The sequence below is a fragment of the Eschrichtius robustus genome, chromosome 7, assembly GCF_028021215.1.
Source record: "Eschrichtius robustus isolate mEscRob2 chromosome 7, mEscRob2.pri, whole genome shotgun sequence".
In the NCBI taxonomy this organism is placed as follows: Eukaryota; Metazoa; Chordata; class Mammalia; order Artiodactyla; family Eschrichtiidae; genus Eschrichtius; species Eschrichtius robustus.
In genome coordinates this window covers 12638507-12652916 of record NC_090830.1, presented here as the reverse complement: position 1 = coordinate 12652916, position 14410 = coordinate 12638507, and the positions used below count along the sequence as shown (strand labels likewise).

General features: G+C 45.7%; 1 protein-coding gene across 2 annotated transcripts in view; it reads right to left on the bottom strand.

Annotated features, from left to right (window-relative positions):
* SIPA1L2 (signal induced proliferation associated 1 like 2) overlaps positions 1–12969 on the bottom strand; it is a 107967-nt gene extending 94998 nt beyond the window's left edge. For both annotated transcript variants that reach the window (XM_068548846.1, XM_068548847.1), the window contains exon 1: positions 11322–12969. In XM_068548846.1, the coding sequence (XP_068404947.1) occupies positions 11322–12798 (1477 nt within the window). In that variant the 5' untranslated portion in view covers positions 12799–12969. The remainder of the gene's footprint in view (positions 1–11321) is intronic.
* Between the last annotated feature and the right edge of the window lie 1441 nt (positions 12970–14410).

Sequence of the window (14410 nt, the reverse complement as noted above, 5' to 3'; positions counted from 1 at the left end):
GACAATGAGCCCCTCACCCACGCGAGCCCATCTTTATCCCAAGCCCTGGATTTCCATAAAGTTGCTTCAAGGGGGAATCAAATAAAATCCTTCCTTGGCAGAATGGAAGCTGTGAAAAGACTGGAAAAGCTGAATGAAAATCTACATATCATGCAAATACAACAGGGCCAGATTAAAAAAAAAAAATTGGTTAACAAGATTTCAGCGTAGGAAATGAGATTCAGTGTGTCTCTGTGGTGCACTCTGGCTGCTCAGTAAAGAGAAGAAAAAATTCTAACTCAGAGGAGTTTTAAAAAAAAAAAGGGGTACGTTGAACCTTAGCCCAAAGGCTGTTTCCAGGTACTGTCGTACCTTGGAAGGGAGAGGTATTGGGTCCGTCACTCATGGAATGAACAGGTGAGGATCACAATTCTACACGCCTCCCGAGGCCAGTATGTAAAAGAGAAGCCCCGTGGCTCTGCCTCACGTGATTTCAGAGGTGTCAGCACCATATGGGCCACGGCGCCATCAGCAAGTCCACAAGAGCCACCAGCAGCTGCGGACTATGCCCCATCGTCCTGCATTGGTTAGTACTCACAGCAGAAGCTTTCCTTTAACGGTTCTTTGTTCTTTCAATAGCCAGTTGATCATTTAATTGTCAGCTCACTGCCTATCTGGGTTAAACCCATGGCTGCAGGTGGCTGCTGTCTAAGATCCGACCTATGATGTATCTTTTGTCACTTTCTCCTCCAAACAACTGTTAAATCACCTCCCCCATTCCAGGAGTTATAAAGACGTGAACAGGGAATGATGAATACATAAATGGACAAATGAAAAAAAAAACAGGACATGCTTTTGCAGATAATAACATTAAGAGTCATTAGAGAACCTCAAGGAATCTCAAACTCCCTGCTAATGTTTCATGGATTCAATTACCTAATTTGATGGGGAAAATGAGGCATTTTGGCTATGTGAATTCTCCTTTGACCAAAATTTAACCAAAGCATTAGCTAAGCTTGAAAAACCTGAGGTATTACAGTGAAAATGACATTATTAAACATACCTCACGTAAATTAACTCATTCATCTCCCTACCTATGAGCAGGTATCCCCATTTTACAGATGGTAATACTGAAGCTGAGAAGTGAATGATGTGCTCAAGGTCACAAGCCCCTGTGACAGAGTCAGGATGCAAACCTTGGTAGTCTGGCTTCAGAGCTCTCTCATGTAAAGCAACTCAAGGGTGATGAGGTTACCGAGAAGATTTAAATTATGAAAATCAACTCATGCACACAGTAAAATGAACACAACTTGAAGATGAGACAACAAATCTGTCCTGAACATAAGGACAGTATCTTGGAAGATGCAATTTTAAGAAAACCTTGAATAAAAAGTGCAAGTCTGGGGACTTCCCTGTTGGCGCCGTGCTTAAGAATCTGCCTGCCAATGCAGGGGACACGGGTTTGAGCCCTGGCCCGGAGAGATCCCACATGCCGCGGAGCAACTAAGCCCGTGCACCACAACTACTGAACCTGCGCTCTAGAGCCACCCACGTGCCACAACCACTGAAGCCCGCGCGCCTAGAGCCCGTGCTCCGCAACAAGAGAACCCACCGCAATGAGAAGCCCGTGCACCACAGCGAGGAGTGGCCCCTGCTCACCGCAACTAGAGAAAAGCCCGCACGCAGCAACAGAGACCCAACGCAGCCAAAAACAAAAATAAATGAATGAACGAATAAATTTATTTTTTAAAAAGTGCAAGTCTGGAGAAGTAAGGCAGCTATCAAAGGCTTGCCTTTGATAATGCATAATTTTCAGTGTCACTGGCTACAAGAATGGGAAGGAGAAAGAAAACACTACGAGAGCAAAGAAAGGGTTCACTGCATAAAAGCTGAGAGGCCCAGATCATTACTGAGCGGAGTAATTGTCCAGCTTTCCTTTTATTTCTTAAGTGGGACAAAAGCGAAGTAAGTTTTGGATCTGAACAAATGCAAGGTAGGTGGGTTTTAGTAAGTTCTAGGTGCTCTGAGACCTTATCTTCCAGAGACCTTGACTTCCAGCTTTACTGCACCAGTGTCACCCAACGCCAAGTTCGTGTGCTCAACGCTCAGTGAGGCATAACAAACCCAAACGTCGGAGTTTGGAGCAGAGAAAGGTTTATTGCAGGACCATGCAAGGTCCTCCCCAAAAGCCCCAAACTCCTTGAAGGGCTTAGCACTTTTAAAGACAAGGTGAGGGAGGAGCGTGGTTAGTTGTTGCAAAATTCTTGGGGTCAGAATCCTTTGCTCTTGCTGCTGTCCAGGTAGGTCAGGTCACCATGTTCCGGTAAACCTCCAAGAAGACAAATGTTATTCTCTGTTCTGAAACTTTTTATCTCTATACGAATGGGAAAGTGCTATACCTCTAAAGGTCAGAGCCTTGAGAATGGGCTCTCCTGTATATTTCAGGCTACAGAACATTCTTAACTTGTAGCAAAAGCAATGAAATACAAAGGCTAAAGTCAAAGAAACAGATCTAATACGGAGACAGATTTGTTCGTCCTTATTACACCAGCAGCAAAATGCAAGGAAGTTTTCCCAGTGAACTGCCGCATGGGTCAAACTATACAGAAATATTAGAGTATTAATACCTCTTCCTAGAGAAATACAAGAGTATCAGTTCCTTCTCAATAACTGACTGAGAACACATCTGAGGACAAAGGATGAATAGGATGAACTAGCACGCAGTCCTAAAATGCTGCAGGGGGTGGGAACTCTGACCTCCCAGCACAGCATACATGTTTCCCAGCCCCCCCCCCCCACCCTCTGCCCCCTCAGCCACATGGAACCCACGTGACCGTAACCCACAGGCTGAATCCCGTGTGCAGCTGGGTGATTCCTCCCTGCTAAGAGCCCCCCTGGACCTCAATAGGAGTTCTGTTTGTGGAGGTACTGGCCAGGCGCTAAGGTTAAGAACTGAGTTGATTGTGTCCGCTAAAGGAAGAATTTGCATCCCAGAATAGTACTATTGTTAGGTGGTACTCAGTTCCCCCATACGAATTTAATAGTGTCCAATTCGCTATTAATTTTCTTCAGTGACTGTATAAAACCAGAAGGACAAAAAAAAAAAAAAAAAAAAAGAAGCCACCAGGCATGAAATTCAAAGCAAATGCAGCCATGCGTCACTCAGCAATGGGGTTCATTTGATATGTAAAAGTATCCTCCTGCCCACAACTGCCACATTAGTGAAACTTAAGTGAATGTGTTTGGAATGGAGTGGCAGACTTCACCAGACACCTTTCCCCCGGGGCCCACCCTGCCATATGGTTCTCTCTACTATTTTCTCTCTTCATCTTTTTAACCAGTAAAATAAAGTCCTGCCCTTTAAATGCTGCACCGGTGGTGGGGACACTAGTTTCTTTTTAGAGAGAAGTCTCATACATTTAGTTAAGAACTCCTGGGAGGACAAGGATATATACTATGGAACAGGCACTATTCTAAGCCCTTTACAGGAGATATTTTTATATTTTTATTGTGATCCCATTTTTAGATGATTAACTGAGGCACAAAGAAGTTCAAGAAGTTGTCCAAAACTGAGTTGGGATGTAAACCCAAGAGTCTGATTTCAGAACAGTCTATGCTCATTACATCAAGATATGCTGCCCTGCCTGCCAGTCACAGGTCTCCAACTACAATGAGAATGGACAGACACCGCTGCCCATTGGCAAAAAGGGGCAAGAGGGTTATTATACATATTCTAGAAGAGTCCTTTGATTTTATTTGTTCATTTAGCAGATGTCTGTACGAATAATACGCTTCAGTTAAAATATTAAGGACAAAGATTACCATTGGAGAAAAGGATACATTTACATAGAGCTGGGTAACAGTAGTTAAAAAAATTAGTGAACTTAAAGATTTTTACAGAAAAGAGGCCCTGGAGAGAATGCCTGGAAGTGCTCCACATCCAGCAGCCAGGGCTGGGCCAGACACAGGAAGGGCCTTCAAGGCTTAAGGGCTGGCATCTTGGGGTGTAATACGGGAACAACAAATCTGACCCCATACTGGATGTTTCTTTTACTTTCACCTTTGTATTAATACTCTAACATTTCTGTATAGTTTGACCGATGTGGCAGTTAATTGGGAAAACTTCCTTGCATTTTGCTACTGGTGTAATAGGGAAGAACAAATCTGCCTCCATACTAGATCTGTTTCTTTGACTTTAGCCTCTGTATTTTATTGCTTTTGCTACAAGTTAAGAATGTTGCCTGTAGCCTGAAATATACAGGAGAGCCCATTCTCAAGGCTGTGCCCTTTAAGAGTCTAACACTTCTCTACTCATACAGAGATACAAAGTTGCAGAACAGAGAATAACATTTGTCTTGCTGGAGATGTACCGGGAACATGGTGAGCTCATCTATGTGGACAGCTGCAAGAACAAAGGATTCCGAGACCAAGAAGTCTGCAACAACCAGCCACACCCCTTCCCCTTCCGGTATAAAAAAAGCCTCAATTCTAACTCAAGCCAAGATGGTTCTTTGGGACACTAGTCCCCCCTTCTTCTCAGTCTGCTGGCTTTCCAAATAAAGTGGCTATCCCTTGCCCCAACAAGTTGTTTCTTGATTTATTGGCTTGTCATGTGGTGAGTTGTCTGAACTTGGACTCAGTCATGGGGGCAGAAATGGACCTTGGAAAGGCCAGTCTTACACCCTACATTGTGGTATTGATATGGCTTCTGTTGGACACCCGGTCTGCTCAGAAGCAGCTAAACACTCTTTTCTGGAAAATTCCAACCTTTTCAAAAAGAATTCCAATCTGCCCACACCTAAGAAGTCTTGTAAAGCTACGATGGGAAGGAGAAATCAAAGAAGTTCTCTGTCTTATTCATGGGCACATGACGGAACTATAAACACTAGGGCCCCTAAGCGCCAGGCAGTGGGGAGAGAAGAGGGCAAACTAAGACTCTCTTTCATACACGCTAGAGTCTGCCCCATAAAACCAATTCAGCTCTTTACAAAGGATTTCTACTAGATACGTACTTCTTCTGTTGTACTTGTCACAGAAAATCCCAAGAAAAAATGAGCTGGGCACAAAGGCCTCCTTCAGAGAGTTCAGTGAAGATTTGGGAACCAGAGTGCCAAGGACATCCCAAACAGCCCCTTACAGCCACCTCACCTTAACCTGCAGATTTCAGGGGAAATTCAAAGAGAATGTCTTTGTGCATTCCAATACAGATAGCAGAAAGAGTAAATTCTAGGGCTTCCCTGGTGGCACAGTGGTTAAGAATCCGCCTGCCAATGCAGGGGACATGGGTTCGAGCCCTTGTCTGGGAAGATCCCACATGCCGTGGAGCAACTAAGCCCACGCGCCACAACTACTGAGCCTGCGCTCTAGGGCCCACGAGCCACAACTACTGAGCCCATATACCACAACTACTGAAGCCCGCATGCCTAGAGCCCACGCTCTGCAACATGAGAAGCCACTGCATTGAGAAGCCCACACACCACAACGAAGTGTGGCCCCCGCTCGCCGCAACTAGAGAAAGCCCGAGAGCAGCAACAAAGACCCAACGCAACCAAAAAAAAAAAAAACACTAAATCTAGCTTATTAAAAAAAAAAGAGTAAATTCTAAAGCTTAACAATTTCCCTGCCCCTCAAGGTAAGTTTGAGAACGATACTCATGGCAAGTGTGTACAGAAAGGGCCCTGGAGCTTTGCTACTTTTAAGAACTGTATCAATTTTTTTCTTTCTTCTTATTTTAAAGATTCTCATTTTAAATATATCATGAGAATTTATAACTTACATTTAAAAAAAAATGAAGTAAATGATTTTTAAATTGTTTTTGATTTAAAGAAAAGCTGCAAAGATATCAGAGAGTTCTCTTATACCCCTCACCCAGTTTCCTAGCTGTTACCAGCTTACATACTTTGGTATATTTGTTCAATTAATGCACCAATATTGGTATATTATTATTAACTGAAGTCCATAGTGTACTCAGATTTGTTTAGTTTTTACCTAGTGTCCTTTTTCTGTTTGAGGATCCCATCCAGGACACCACATGACATTGTCATAGTGTCTCTTTAGGGTCCTCTAGACTGTGACAGTTTCTCAGACTCCCCCTTTTTTGATGACCGTGGCAGTTTTGAGGAGTACGGGGCAGGGATTTTGTAGAACGTGCCTCAGTTGGGATGTGTCTAATGTTTTTCCCTAAACAGACTGAGGTTATGTTTTTGGAGAGGAAGACCACAGAAATGCCGTTCCCATCACATCAAGGGTACAAACCATCCACATGGTTTGCCCCTCTTGATGCCGACCTGGATCACCTGGCTGGGGCAATGTTTGCCAGGCTTCTCCCCTCTTCCCACAGTCCATCCTTCGGAGGTGAGTCACTAAGCACAGCCCACGTTCACATGGAGAAGGGGAAGGCCATGACTTAAATTTCTATAATTTTTCAAGGTTTATGAAGTTTAAACATTTTTTATAGCAATTTGCTTTTCAAGTAAAGATCTGTTGTTAAAATGAACGTTCATTAATATATTTGACATGAGTAGTGTTGCAGGTGGAAGAGATATAGGTCTCTGTATCACTATGTTTCTGTCAAGTTGAAAGATTTTTCTTTGAAGTAAAGCAAATACAGTCATTAACTCTTCTGCCCAGATCACGGTTGGCAAATACCTGGCATCTCCCCACGCGCCCGCGGCAGATGATGATCATTGCTAATGGCTCTGAGAGTGCTGATGCAGCTGTGTACGCAATGGCAGAAGTACCAATGAAGGAAGCATGAGCACCCAAAGCAAGCTCCACGGTACTGGCAAGAGAAGCCTCCACTTACATCCATTTATCTGCATCAGGAAAAGCCCAGCAGGATAACGATGAAACTATTCATGGGAATTGTCTCTTTCTTATGGATTGGAGGGGTTTTCTTTCTCTTTCTTTTGCTTCCCTACCTTTCCTTATTTTCCCATAATGATCATATAGTATTTATACGCCATTTAAAAATTCTAAACCAAAAAAAAAAAAAAAAGATAAACATTGTCCATCTTAGGATTCCCTCCACCCCCCACGTCCACAGGAACATACATAATGCTCCCAAAGGCTCAGACACGATTTCAGCCACTTTTCACTTCACTCCTGAGTTATCAAAGAGGCGCAGCTTTATCCTTCTCTCTGGTTTGACCTCCGTTTACCCCAAAGTGACTTACTTCGTCTTCTGGAGCCGTTCTTGTGTGCGTGACCTGAAGCAAGGCACTGGACAGCTTTAGAACTCCTGAGCAACTCTCAGGGACACTATTGCCTAAAAAGTGCAAGACACACAGAAACCCACAGCGTCCCTCCGCCGGCCGCGTGGCTCCGGCCCCAGTCACGCTCCGGACAGTCAGTTGCTGGCGAGCGGCTCTGAGTGGCTCTAAGCCCCAGGAGGTCTGCTGTGCTGCAAGGGAAGCTAAAGGCAATTCAAACCAAGACCACAGGTGGAATCCCCATCTAGGGGGCCCCAGCTCCCAGGAGGGAGCCGCAGTTTCACTAGAGTTCCATGAGGGAGAGAGCGGCCTGGCACACAGCACCAGGGCCATCGCCAGCGAAAGGAAGGGACGTTCGAGAGCATTCACTAAGCCTGCTACAATCCGGCTCTTTCAAAAAGCCGTTTCACTGAAGGCTACAGAGGGATTTGCCCGGACAAGCAATGCTGCGCACATGGCACCGTGGCAGGCCACTCCCCTGCATAAATCCTTCTGCAAAGTTATTCAGAGCCGTTCAAAGACTATGTGTCATAGGACTACACCTCGACATAAGGACAGCCATTTCACGTCAACTACCCAATGAAGAGTCAACCAGTGTGATGAATTGGGCGATTGGGATTGACATGGATGCACTGATGTGTATAAAACTGGTGACTAATAAGAACCTGCTGTATAAAAACATAAATAAAATAAAATCTAAAAATGAAAAAAAAAAAAAGGAGTCAACCACCTTATTAAAGCTGAAAAGTTTTACCTATGACAATTGATGCAGGGCATTGTCACTTGAAAGAAGGGAAAGAGAGAAAGAGAGATTCAGAGAGCTGGGTCTTTTAAACCTTTCCCAGCGATTGGGAGCCATGTCATTCTTTTGAAAATGAAGTTTCACACAGAACAATGAAGAATGGAGGAAAAGAAAAGGCGTTCTGGAAAGTATCAAAAGATTCCTTGATAAGCCTGCTTCCAAAGAGAACAACTGAGTGAAGGGAAAAGAGAAAAAGGGAAAGAAAAAGTCTGCAAAAATGCTCTATCTGTGCCAGTCTGCCCAGGGCCTCTGTTTTTAAACACAATGCTGTTCCTGCAACTTGTGATGTGTTGGCAGATATCAACTCCAGCGGTTGAAGCTGGTGTGAAAAACGGGGGGAAATCATTAATTTAATCATTGCACTTTATCTGGCAGACACATGCTTTTAATTGTGATCCTTGGGAAGAAGCTGGGCTCCAGTCCCACACGTAGGAGGCCTCGGCCACCTGGCCGCTGGGAATCCGGGCTGCTGCCCCCGCCTTTAGTCCTTAATGGCTCTACGGAGAGACCAGCAAGAGCCGCAGCACCTGCTATTGTAGCCAATTGCATTTTGAAGTCACACAGGCCCACAGGGGAAGCGCTTAATATAGGAGGAAGCAGGCACAGTCCAGGGCTGCAGGGAGAGAGCGCGGAGTGGCAGGGCTGGGCTGGGGTCTGATTCTGTCTCCTCCCGCTCTGTCCTGGCCCCGGGTCCCATTAGCCGTACAACAGTCACCGTGCCCAGCGCAGAACTGCAGCACACACAAGACAAAGGACCTCGGGGACGGCTGTCCTGCACCTTCATTGTGCAGGCTTAGCGCAGGAGTCTAGAATTTGGCTGTCTGCCTCATTCACAGACCCAGAGTGAGCCCAGCACCCCGGAGCTGTCAAACCACACGTCTACAAACACTTACAACTCACCGCAGGGCATCTACTCTCAGATTTTTCTTATTTACGTTTTATTGCACATTCAAATCTACCAAGTTTGATGCTGTCATTTCTAAAGCCCTGGAAAATCCTCAGCAGCGAATCAGGAAAAGTGGAGGAAATAAACCACTCACAGACAACTCTTTACAATTATCAGGAAGTGACAGAGTTCAAGAGAAAAACTACAAAAACCCGTCAAGAGAATTAAGAGAATCTAGCAACCTAAAATTATCTCGTGGAACAGACCTGAAGGACATTAAATGGATCAGATGGTGGCAACCCTGCCTGGGTCCAGAAAACATCAGTTCTTTATTCCATGTACACTGTGTAGACTTAATACACTAAGATATGCAAAGGAGTACAACAAATGAGATGTTGGCACCAAGTATTTGCATAAATACGCATGTATACAGATACATACACATGTACAATTTTTACACTCTGATATTTTACAGGGTGAATCGCAAACCACTTACAAAACTCAGTTAGCCAGAATGACTCATCGCCTAAGGACTTCAGGGCATAACAATTCCAACAGACTATTTTACCGCTAGCATTGACAGCCATGGCTTCATCGATTAAAAAATATCTTAAGCAGGAAGCCTATTTCTCCATGGTCTCCCTTTCCAAAAATAACTAAGTTCCACCTCGAGAGCATCTGTGAGCAGAGTTTTATAATCCTCTGCCCCTGGATGAACAGTCCTGAGGGCCATGAGTTATTTCCGGCACAGATTAAAAAGAAGACCCAAGATTCTGTGCACTCACTGGCTGCAAGGCAGTAACATCACAGTGGTGACACTGACGCCCACCAGGAGCCAGGGCTGAGACGGGAGTGTTGGGGACACAGCCAGGGAATCAAGATGTTGACAAAGTTATTTCAGTCCCATCATGTCATCCGTACAAGACCAGAAAGACAACTCAAACCATATGACCAGTCACAATTCAAATGCCTGCTTATTTAGCTATGTTGCTTATCAACATTATATTCATTCCATTGATTTATATGATTTCATAATATTATGATTATGGATGACTGGTTAAATCTGGATTGATGCAAAAGGGGGGGGGGAAATTATTAATTTAATAATTGCACTTGGTCCAGCTTGTAGTCCAAGGGGAAAAAGCACGAAGAAGGCTCCAGGGACTCAAGTGGATGGAGTGACCTCCTGAGGTTAGAGCTACACCCCGACCAACCCCAAAAAGAAACAGCTGGAGTCAAAGATGGCAGGCAAGCATTCTGAAGATAGAAACCAATACTAAATAAATTCAGCGTACAGTCAGCTGGCATTTATCCACACCAGAAGGCACAGGAGGAGAAGAGGCCCCCTAAGGCTGACTGGGCCACCTCTGCCTCCTTCGTGCTCTAAGAGGTGACCCCTGGGAATGGAGGGGGGTGGCAGGTGAAACTGCAAACAGAAAACTAAGCCCCAAAGAGTATGCTGTGCTAGAAGGAAGGGGCCACGGAAGCAAGTCACACCCACTAAGAAGGCAGGGCGACAGTCCCCAGGTGTTCTATTTGGCGTGTGTTACTGACGTGTGCGTGGAACACGTTTCTCTGTAGGCCTGTAAGACAGAGTGGATTCTAACGTCCCTGGAATAACTAACGACACATTGAAAGGCTGAGGATTCAACGACATGACTTCTGAGGGGTGCATCCTTCAAGGCTAAACATACAAATAGAAGTAAACATCATTTATTTCACACGTACTTGAAGAATTTCTGAAATAACAATACCAAGGAAATATTTGTATCTGAACCTTTCAGCCTATGTGTAAAACTGCAAGAAGACTAAATTTGTCTATCCTACTAATTTATACATTCATACATTCTTTCAACAAAGGTTTACTTAACACTTTCACGATGTACAACAAGGCAGAAGGAGCTGTGAAGACATAAAATTAGAAAGAGAAAGCAAAGGTGTAGGAGAAAAGTACAGAAAAAACTAGAGGGGAAAGAACCAGAACTATCCAGTGTACACAGTGTAAGAGATTATTCAGAGGAATGAAAAGAGCAATGGAGTTCATCCGCGAAGACTTCCTAAAAGGGGTCTGACGTTTGTGACGCTCACGCGTTGGCAGAGAGAAGGAAAGAGCAGACGTTTCCACATCAGGGACTAGGGATCATCAAAGGCAGGGAACTGGGAATTTCTAAAGAAGGGATCTGGGACATCCCTGGCGGTCCCAGAGGCTAGGACTCCGTACTTGCACTGCAGGGGGCACGGGGTTCCATCCCTGGTTGGGGAACTAAGATCCTGCATGCTGCATGGCGTGGCCCAAAAAATTAAAAAAATAAAAAAGAAAGAAAGAAGGGATCAGTCCGGCAGCAATGGAGGCTCTGTGACACAGAACAAGCTCAGACCCGGTGGACAACGGCCTCGGATGTGCTCCGACCCAAAGCCGCACATATCACACGGGGCCCCTTACCTTTGCCGTAGAAGAACCTGCGGTAGTAATAGGCCCCCAGGTCGATGTGCTCGATGACGTAGCGCCTGACCTTCTCCCTGTGGATTGGCTGATTCTCCCTGGGCACCTCCAGGACCGAGACGCCCGCGTTGGTGCAGTGCGAGCTGAGTGAGGACTCGAAGGAGGAACTTTCCCCGCAACTGAAGGAGGACGAGTTGGCCCTGGACAGCGCGATCCTCCTGTCGCCCTCCCCGCCTGTCTCATTCCGAAAGTAGGGACAGCTGAGGACCAGGTCGTTGCTCTTCCCGTCACCGTCGTCGGTGTCCAGGTTCTCTTTGGAGTTGAGGTCCTCTTTGCTCCCCAGCGGGGAGTCACAGCTGCCCGTCGGGCCCGCTGGCGTCGGGGTCTGGGATGCCGCCGAAGCCCCGGTGGTGATGTTCTTCCTCTTCCCCACGTTCGCCCTCGTGGCCATGGCTTCGTTGATATTAAACAAGATGCTCTGGACATCGTAATGTGCAAAACAGCGCTGGCAGTTCCAAGGGCGGACGCCCCTCTCCAGACGCCCGTCCTCCAGCTCGGAGGTGAACTTGAACGTCTCGTGCTCACTTTTCACGGTCCGCAGCTTGCGGAAGAGGGACGTTTCCATGGACTCCGCCTTCAGCCTCCGTTGGAAAGGCCTGTCCCTGTCTCTCCCCAGGAGGAGGGCACTGTCCATATAGTCTAATCCTGAGATGCGCACGAATTCGCCTCTAGAAATCTGTGCTGCGGCGTGAAGGCTGGGGGAGATTGCAGGGTCGCAGGGGAAAAACTCGGAGAACCCGAACGGGGCCATCGCCTTGTGGCCGTAGTTCTCTAGCCGGTACCCTCGGAGCATAGCAAAGAAGTTCTCCCCCGACAAACCCTGCCGGTCGATGGAAGACGTGCTCCCGTACTCCCGGTGCAGGGCGGCCCCGGTGTTGGGGTTCACTGCATTTTGGTCTAAGACGTCTTCCGCGTCGATGTCGCTGATGGTGACATCACTATTGCTTCTCTGTCTTATGGGGTGCAGTCCTCTTTGCGGAGAGTGAACGAAGATGTCTCCGATGGCATACTTCGCCTCCACGAAGTCTAGGTCGAGCGGCTCCTCTTGCTGGCCGTCGCTCTGGTTGTTCTGCCCGTTGTGCATGATGGACGTGACACTCTCGTAGCTGGTCTGGGACCGGCTTTCCCACAGGGCCTTGCAGGTCAGCTCCTTGGCGCAGTCCTTTTTAGGAGGCCACTCAGACACCCTTGCTCTGACACCCATCTTGGGCACGGCCGGGGTACCATTAGCCGGACCACTGTTCTCATTGGAAGTGGAAGCATTTAAGGAAGTGGTGGGTCCCATGTTGCCGTTGATGGCTTTAAGTTTTCGAGCAAAATAATCATCGGACTGCATGATTCTGGGAGGACCCTTGAACTTCGAAGAGGCTCTGCCAACCTTGTGCTGCTCTTCTTGTGACTGCCTGGGGTCACTCATGTCTACCGATGACGCAGGAAGCTCCAAGTCTCGCCAGAAAGACTGATGTAAATCTAATTACATTGTTATTTCCAAAGGCTTCTTCTATGGTTGTATTTTTTCTTGGTAACCAGAAGCAAACATCCTCAGAGTATGGTTTCTCCAAAACCAACTTGCTTCTCAGTTGCTGTAATAATTTTGAACACCTCTGTCCTTTTCAAAAGCATCCCTTAAGACATCTGGCCAGTTCCTTTACCTGAATTAAAAAACAGAAAACAGCCATTAACAATCACTGTAGCTCCAGTTCAATACATTCTCCACGTGGTTTCTTATCTGCCCTTCTCTCCAATTCCCCGTAACCTGTCGTGAAGTTTCATGGTTCCGCACCGCTGTTCACACTCTCCTTCTCTCCGGAACACTCTGCCTACTCACTCTACCTGGCTGCTTAAAATTTACACCACACAATCAAGCGGTACCCTCCCACGCTCAGCCCACATCGGAGCAAGGACTGCTTCCTCTATGTTTCCATGGCATCTGCACCTACACCAATCATAGCAGTTTCCCTTATACTCTTACTGCTGCTGTACTTATCAGTCTCCTCCACTAGCTAACTGTAAGCTCCTCTAAGCCAGGAGCTATGCCCTTCATCTCGGTATCAACATTATCTATTGATGTAACCTGGCTTAAATCAGGTAATCAAGCAACATTTCAATTAGTTATAAGAGTAACACAATGGTCATGGAATTGTTTGAGTATTCTTAAACTTTCTTTCAAACCAGTTAAACTCAAAATGTCCAGCAGCACAAAGGTCAATACCAGGCACTAACAATGAGTTTTCAGAATGCTCTCTTGCAAGCAAATAAGAACTCACAGAGATCCCCTGACAGTGAGAAGGAGTCTTTAAGAATCTGGTGTCTGAACAAGTACAACTTTCTAGTTCATTACACCACTAGCAAGTTGACAAATGTGCAGGGAAGCTTAGAGATTTAAAACACAATTTACCTTTGTGTCTGGTAGAAACTTGACTTCACCAACTCTCCTGTTTAATTACAAATAATTTTTTCAATTTGTTCTATCTTTAACTAGACAAAAATATTTTCCAGGTATTACTATTTCCCGAACTCATGGCTGTCTGGGAATCTTACTGTTGGCACAAGAATAAAAAAAAAAGAATGACTCTACCACGCCTGAAAATAACGATGAGAATAAAGATGCAATATAGCTGATTTCCCTCAGCCTTCACCAAAGCATAAAAAATAACCGCAATTCAGTTAGGAATAATGTTAAAATTCTAACTAGCTAAACAGTGTAAGGACTCTTTCCAATGGGTTCTTAATGACTTTGTGACGACCATGTGGTGGTCTCCTGGAATAGCAGATATTTTCTTATGATGGCAGCTTGCTTTCTTCCCCATTGAGGAAAAAAAAATCAGTCTGGGCATGACAACATGCTGCTTGCTCCCAGGGAAGCTTCATAACTGAGGAAATCATGATATTTTAGGGTGTGGCAAACAGGGAGGGAATGAGCAGTCAGGTGCTTCCGTGCACTCGGCAGACCAGGATATGCCCAGAGTTCTCAGAGAGAGACCAGAGCTGACGGCATCTTATCTATTTCACTTAGAAGTATTGTATTT